This window comes from Galeopterus variegatus, unplaced genomic scaffold (genome assembly GCF_000696425.1).
Source record: "Galeopterus variegatus unplaced genomic scaffold, G_variegatus-3.0.2 Scaffold641, whole genome shotgun sequence".
NCBI classification, from domain to species: Eukaryota; Metazoa; Chordata; class Mammalia; order Dermoptera; family Cynocephalidae; genus Galeopterus; species Galeopterus variegatus.
The window spans coordinates 71,151-78,821 of NW_007726752.1; the positions used below are offsets into that span (position 1 = coordinate 71,151).

General features: G+C 61.3%; 1 protein-coding gene across 6 annotated transcripts in view; it reads right to left on the reverse strand.

Moving 5' to 3' along the window:
• The window catches only part of PDLIM7 (PDZ and LIM domain 7 (enigma)), a 20,886-nt gene extending 13,673 nt beyond the window's left edge, over positions 1 to 7,213 (reverse strand). For 2 of the 6 annotated variants that reach the window (XM_008570888.1, XM_008570892.1), the window contains exons 1-5: positions 7,129 to 7,213; positions 6,040 to 6,146; positions 1,298 to 1,449; positions 1,186 to 1,216; positions 631 to 749 (exon numbers count right to left, since the gene is read on the reverse strand). In XM_008570888.1, coding sequence (XP_008569110.1) covers positions 631 to 749; positions 1,186 to 1,216; positions 1,298 to 1,449; positions 6,040 to 6,135 — 398 coding nt within the window. In that variant the 5' untranslated portion in view covers positions 6,136 to 6,146; positions 7,129 to 7,213. Of the gene's footprint in view, positions 1 to 223; positions 245 to 630; positions 750 to 1,185; positions 1,217 to 1,297; positions 1,450 to 6,039; positions 6,147 to 7,128 lie in introns of those variants that run through there. The other 4 variants (XM_008570887.1, XM_008570889.1, XM_008570890.1 and 1 more) reach the window with 4 other exon arrangements.
• Positions 7,214 to 7,671: the final 458 nt, after the last annotated feature.

Sequence of the window (7,671 nt, forward strand, 5' to 3'; positions counted from 1 at the left end):
GGGGCGGGCAGTGGGGGCAGCCCCTCCCAAGATTTGGTACAGTGGGTTGTGGTGATGGGAGAGCGGGAAGGCAAGGCCAGGGGCCCTACTGGGAGGCTGGGTGGGTGGGTAAGTGAGGGGGCAGGAGGGCAGTCAGGGTGGAGAGGTGGGCAGCCAAGGTGGGGAGGGGCTGCCCCCCAGAGTGTCAAAGGAAGGAAGAGAGGGACAGGCAGAGGGGGCTCACTGACTTGTCAGGGGTCTGCACCTGTGAAGGAAATAGACAGACGGACAGATAAAGGGAGGAAGGGACAGACACAGGGGAGGAAGAAAGACGGGGAGCGGTCAGAGCAGCCAGGGCCAAGGCGGCACTGAGTATCTGGGGCTCAGCGGGCCCGACACCACACCCCAACCCCGGGCTGCAGGCAGGGACGCTGCCTCGTTCTGAGCCCCTGGGAGGGTGGTGCCTGGGCAGGAGCCACACCCTTGGGAGGGGCCCTGTGCCTGCGGCCCCCGCCCCGGCCGCCAGGGGTCGCTGCCGCACGGTTCCGCGGAGCTGGGACGCAGCGCAGACTGAGCAGCAGCGGGCAGCGGGCGTGGGGCCGTGGACGTGAGTGCACGGCGTGGGCGGTGGGCGGGCAGGGGCCGACGTACCCATTCTGCTGCGGGGCGCTGTCAGCGGGCAGGGGCGCCCCGAAGGGCCGGGCCGTCTTGTTGAGGGAGACACTGGGTGCAAAGGTGTACCGCGGGGAGTCCGCGGCGGGGGCCAGGGCCTGGGCGGAGACAGAGCCGGGCAGGGCGGGCGGGGTGCGGGCCTGGGTGGGAATGGGGCTTCCTCCTGCAGAGGACAGCAGCTGCAGCCCCGCCCCCACACATCTGGCCGGAGGCTAAGGGAGAGGGGGTGGCTTAGGTTTCAAGGGGCCCATTTGGGAGCGATGATCTCAGCCCACGCGGGCCGAGGGAGGATGGGCGCGCAGCACAGGCCGGCGGGAGGGAGGCAGGCGGGCAGACAGGCAGACGTGCGTGGTGCCTGGACCGTGCGGCAGCCCCCGGCTCCATTCCCAGTCTCCCAGACCTTCCCCAGTTCTGGCGTTTGCCCTTTGCTCCCAGCCAGGAATAGGAGTACCGAGGCTGCACTGGGGAGAACAGTCAGCCCAGGCGTCCGAGCCCACCCAGCCTGCCGCCAGATGTCCCCAGCCCGCCGCCTACCTTCTGCGGTTTGCTCTGAGCCGGCTGGGCCCTAGAGGAGAAGAAAAGCAGTGATGACAGGCCAAGCCCGAGGGCGCCCCCACCCGCTGGGGCCCAGCCAGCGTCCGCACACCTGCTGAGACCCAGGCTGAGGCGCTCCCCGCAGGCTCGGATCTTGTTCTGGGCTTCGATGTGCGTGAGGCTCCCCGCGTTCTCGCCATCTATACTCAGCACCCAGTCGCCCACGGCCACGCCGGCCTGAGCAGCTTTGCCTCCAGGAGTGAGCTGTGGAGAGATGAAGGGTGAGGGAGGCCCATGGTAGTCAACCCTGCCCTACCCTAAGCTGCCTCCTTCCCAGAACCCAGAGGCCTATTCAGTCATTTTTCTGGGTAGCTGCTGGGTACTAAAACAACCTAGGAGGCTGGACGGTTAGCTCAGTTGGTTAGCGCACCATGTTATAACACCGAGGTCAAGGGTTTGGATCCCAGTACCTGCCAGCCACCAAAAACAAACAAACAAACAAACAAAAAAACCAAATAAGACGACCTAGGAGGTGGTGGTGCTTACCTAAACTTCACCATTACCCCAATCACATTGAGTATTTATTCACCTCCGTGACACTCCCCCACAATCCAGAAGCTGCTATGATGTCAACAAATAGCCACCCTCAAGCTAAACCCAAGCTTCTCCACTATGACCACAGCCTTTTGAGGTCCCTGCTGGCCTCTTGCCCCAGCTGTTCCACCTACCAGATATGCCCTGTGGCTTATACATGTGGCAATTTCCTGACACCTCTGGGTGCCCTCACTGACCTCTTACACTCCCAGCACCCTGACTTGAGGCCATCTACAGGCATATGCCAGGACTCTTTGAGAGCCAGGAATAGGCCCTGTCATCTCCAGGTTCACAGTGCCTGAATGGGGCCCAAGGTGTCTGCTGGGACTCCACAGGCTGTGAACAAGGTGTCACCCCCAAGCTGTCAACTGTGACATCACTCTCCTGCCCCTAATCCTTTGGGCTCTAAGTTGGGCATTCCTGGTTCCTATGGCAAATGAGGAGAAATAGTGGGCTGGAAGGAACAATAGCCACCAGCAACAGATGAGACCATGAGGGATGACTTCTGGGGAGCAGTGGGCCTTGGTTCAAGGAGAATGGGGTATGTCACCTAATGGCTGAGAGAGTCCATTTATGAAGGCTTTGAATGCCAGGGGAAGGAACCAGGACTTACTTGGCCTTGAGGGTAGCAGGGACACTAGCAGTTTTAAGGCCTGGGATGGATATTCCCCAGACCCCTGATAGAGGTGACCTTGACAAACCCCACTGGGCCCTTCTAGCCCTTTAGCCCGACAACACAGGCAGAGGCAGCTCAGCTGTCCATGGGTCCGAGCCCATGGGGATGCCCAGCTATCTGGCCAGGGCCTGGCACTGCACTAAGCAGGCTTCTGTGGGGAAGTGCTGAAAGGCAAATTCACACTTCACAGGTGGGAGCAACTGGAGGTACAGGCTGCTGGATGCCCCAGGAGGCTCCTCAGGCGGGCCAGTGCAGACTGAGCTGAGGCAGGGAGAGGGGAGGTAAGAGGTTCCAGAGAGACGTCAGAGGGCGGAGGGACCAGACTAGAGACTGACAGCACTGGGACAAGGGAGAGCTGGGTTTGACAGCTCTGTTTCATGCTTGCATGGGAGATTAGAAGAGTAAGAGACCTGGGACGTCCCTTCTTTACTTGCTAAATAATAATAGTAAGAATAGCATGGGGCTGGCCGCTTAGCTCAAGTGGTTAGAGTGCAGAGTTATAACACCAAGGTCAAGGGGTGGTTAGAGTGCAGAGTTATAANAACACCAAGGTCAAGGCTTTGGATCCCTGTCCCAGACAGCCGCACACGCACACACACACACGCACACGCACACGCACACACACACGCACACGCACACACACACGCACACACACACAGAATGGCAGCTTACATTTATTGAGCACCTAATGTTTCTACATATTAACACTGAATCCTCCAAAATACCCTGTGGAGTAGTCTGTGGTTCTGCCCATTTTACACATGGAAAAACACACAGAGAGGTTAAGCAACTTGCCTCAAGTCACGCAGCTAGTAAGAAGCAGGGCCAGAATTTGGCCCTGACTCTAAGGCTCTGTCATTCCACAGGCTACCTCTGCTGAGGGGCCCAACTGAAGGGTCAGCCCACCTGGAAAGACTCCCTGTCCCCCCTGTTTGGGTTTGGGACCTGGATCCTCTATCTCACGTTTAGTTTAATCCAACCCCTTATAATGGGCATGGGGAAGTGACACTCTAGGGGTAAGTCACTTACTCAAGGTCATGGTGAGTCAGTAGAAGGGAAACCCGGTCCAGCCACTTCCTACCTATATGGGCTGGCTTTGGGGGAAGTGTGGGCTGAGCCCCAGGTGGGTCTTGGGGTAAGCAGGAGCAGCTGGCTCCTGGAGAGAAGGTAGGGATCAGGGACTACTTCCTTCCCTGGAGTGAGGAAGGCAGGAAGCACACGAGGTGTAAGGGAGTGGTCAGAGCAGAGAGGTAGAGAGAGAGGAGAGAGCTCTGGGGAGGTGCTGGAGAGAGAAGCAGGGAGGAGCTTAGGCCAGGGGAAGGGTGAGGCCCTGAGAGACCAAGGAGGGGAAAAGCCAGGGGGCTGGACACTGCATGGGGTGGGGGTGAGTCAGCCTCAGGGCTCCACTGAGCAGCCCAACTCCCCAGTCCCAGACATTACCTCATCTGCCAGGCCGGGCCCACAGCCAGTCCTAGCCCCTCCCTCCTCCCTCCATTCTGGGGTCAGGGGAGGGGGAGGGGGCTGGCCTAGCTCAGAAAAGACCACCCCACCCACCCACCTGGGCTTAGGTCCAGCTTCAGGGCTGGGCTCAGCTGGTGGCCCCAGCTACATGATGGGGCTGCTGAGGCAGAAGCTCAGGCACAGAGTGCCCCCAACAGGTCACACCTGAAAGTCCATCCCAATCAATGAAGAAATGCTGAGATTAGCCAAGGCCTATGGCTCCCGAGCCACACTGGCCAGCACTTTCCCAGGGAGGGGGATGTAGGGTAGGTTTTAGGAGAGAGCTCTGGGGAGGTGCTGGAGAGAGAAGCAGGGAGGAGCTTAGGCCAGGGGAAGGGTGAGGCCCTGAGAGACCAAGGAGGGGAAAAGCCAGGGGGCTGGACACTGCATGGGGTGGGGGTGAGTCAGCCTCAGGGCTCCACTGAGCAGCCCAACTCCCCAGTCCCAGACATTACCTCATCTGCCAGGCCGGGCCCACAGCCAGTCCTAGCCCCTCCCTCCTCCCTCCATTCTGGGGTCAGGGGAGGGGGAGGGGGCTGGCCTAGCTCAGAAAAGACCACCCCACCCACCCACCTGGGCTTAGGTCCAGCTTCAGGGCTGGGCTCAGCTGGTGGCCCCAGCTACATGATGGGGCTGCTGAGGCAGAAGCTCAGGCACAGAGTGCCCCCAACAGGTCACACCTGAAAGTCCATCCCAATCAATGAAGAAATGCTGAGATTAGCCAAGGCCTATGGCTCCCGAGCCACACTGGCCAGCACTTTCCCAGGGAGGGGGATGTAGGGTAGGTTTTCAGGGTTGACAAGGCTTGAGGATTGTGTAGGGGTGTGTGTGTGTGTGTCAGGGGGGCCCCTGCCCTTCACTATTCTGCTGGCAGGGCAGGTTCCAGGAGAACCCTGTGGAAGGATTTCTGGGAAGAACACTGCCTACCCTGGCCACCAAACCCAACTCCCACAGACAAACTCTGCTTTGGGGGCCCTCGCAGCCTGGGCAGTGCTGGGACAACCCCCTGGCCCCTCCAGGCTGGGCTTACCCTGGGCTTCCTGCCAACAGCTGCCTACCCATCAGGCACCACCCAGGGTGGGCCTCCCTGGACAGGCGGATGTTGGGGCAGGATGTCCCTGGCCCCTGCTGACCCCTAAGCCACAGTCAGACATCAGCCCAAGGGCTGGCCTCACCCACTGTGGGCAGACAGTTTGCTCTGTGTCCTATAACTGGACCCAACAGCTGGAGCTGCAGCCTGGTGACCAGCCGAAGGGCCCACTGCTGGGGTTCAGGGGTCCAGGCCTAGGCCAGCTCTTTTCGATTCTGCAGACTCTAGGCACTGTAGGCCATCCCAGCATGGGGCTGCATTCTTGGGCTTATAAGGCAATCCCCCTGCCACAGGGGAGGAGCTTGCCCCCAGCTCCGCCCCATCAGGGCAGGCACTCAGGAGTTGAAGTCAGAGCCCTAGAGCAGAGCCCCAGCCCACACCTCTGCTCCAGGTCAAAGGCCATTGTATCCTAAATGGGACCAGTGGATGGGGATGCAAGTCCTCACATAGGCTGGGGAAAAACACATTTCCTACTCCCAAAAAGTGCAGGCCATCTTGTGCCTCGATTCAAATCCCTGCTTTGCCATGGACTAGCTGAGTGAGGCCCTTCACCTCTCCCGAGTTCCCTCATCTAGAAAAACAGGATGACAGTTGCTATTCCCTGGGTGTCAGTGAGACTGAAGTAAGGTCCTACAGTCAGAGTGCCCTGCCTGTGGCCTGGCTCCAAGCATTGCTCCCTCAAGCTTGGACACTTCCTAGAGATGTCAGGCTCTCATCATGCAGAATGGGCCTCCTCCTGGCCCTCAGAGGTGGCCACAGGAGCTTGGTGGAAGGGCATCACGTACAGCGCAGTGCTAGAAGAGTTTGGGGGCTCCTCTCCCAGCATCCACCAAATTGAGAATCCTTGTAGGAGGTGCCTGCCACATCTTTGGACTGGACACTTCCGGACCTGTTGATCCCTGGATTGCTCCTGCTCAGACTCCTCCCAACACTCACTGGAGACGTTAGCACCCAAAGACCCGTGGGGAGAGCCCTTCCCCCAACCTAAGCTCACCCGGGAGATGGAGAGGGGCACATTGAAGTCCTTGCCCCCTTGCAGCCGGAAGCCCCAAGGTGCTGGCCCCTCCAGCACTACTTTGAAGGAATCCATGGTGCTCACTCCTGAGAGGACAGAGGAGAAGGTGAGTGGCTGGCATGGTGGCCAGGTGGGCAGGCAGGCCCAGTCCTGGACACTGGCCTTGGACAAGTACCAAGGAGGCACGGGCAGATGCCGAGCACACCCAAGGCATGGGTAGGCAGGTATCTTGTCAGGCTTGGCTGGGTTGTTGGCTGGCAGACCTCACTTTGGAAAGGCAGGAGCAGTTCCCTCCCCTCCCCCCGCCCCAACCAAGGGACTGGGTGAGGGGTCCCCGCATCTATGCTTGAGGTTCCTTTCATCCAGGGGTGGGCCACGGGATGAATTTTGGCATGGCCTCCCCTCCAGCCAGACTGGAGCCTCGGGCGGTGGGGTGAGTCAGGGGCCGGCTCTCCTCTCCCCCGCCCCCAGGTCCCGGCAGGCAGGCAGGCCGCGGCTGGAGGCTGCTCGGACTATATAAGGCGTGTAAGCTGACACTGTGCGGAGAGCCAGCGGAGGGAGCACACGGGGGCTCAAGACGTGAGGGGGAGGGGAGGAAGGAGAGGGAGGTGGCTGGAGCGGGTCCTAGCCATTCCGGGACTGGTCGAGGCGGCTGGGAGCCAGGGCGGGACCCCTGGGCGCTGACGGGAGGGAGAAGCGAGAGCTGGGCGCGGCCCCTGCGGAGATCGGTGGGCGCCGGGACATCAAAACGTGACCAGGACAAGGGTCCATCCTGGAGCCCAGTGAAGGTGGTGCCTCCCACTCCGACGTGACTCAGTTTCCCTCTAGTCCCCCGCCCGGGCCCCATGCATTGGCTGGGTCCCGGCCGCAGGAAGCAGCGCAGGCGCCAATCGGCCCCGCCGCAGCCGGCTTTGCCGCAGGAAAGCGGGGGCGAGGGCGGAGGCAGGGGCCCGGGCCCTCAGGAGAAAGCACAGCCCTGGCCTCGATCCCCAATGTCCTGCATGGCCCTCAGCAGGCCCCTGGCCCCTGCCTGTTCCAGCCCAAGACGCCCTGCGCGGTCTCCAGTACCTGCTCGGCCCCGCCGGGGCGCTGCTCAGCAGCGGGCTCCGAAGAGCCGCGTTGGGATCAGCCTGCCGCGTTCTGGCCCCGCCTCCGCGGCCACCGCCCTCTTTGAGCCCACGGGAAGGGGCGGGGTCTTAAAGACCACGCCCCGTAGCCACGCCCGCGAGGGCCTCTCCGCGGCGGGAAACCCCGCCCAATCGCGAAGTCCCGCTTGTCTTCGAGCTGGGAGGCTCTACCCGCCCTGGTCGGCTTGAGTGGGCGGGGCAGGGGCGGGGCAGGGGCGGGGCGTGCGCTGTGGGAAGCCCAGGCCGGGAGAGGCTGCCTTGCCCGCCGCTCGCCCAGACCCTGACGCCTCCTGCTGGCGGAGTGAAAGGAAGGCGGCGTTTGAAACCAGACAGACCGGGATGTTCGTCGTCGCGGAATTTTAGTTTCCTCTTTGGAAAATGGGACAATAATGCACGCCACAATGGGCCGCCGAGAGGGTCGGTGTTGCACGCGCGGCCATTGGCGACTCTAGAATTTATAAATTGGAGGGACTGGCGAGGGTGA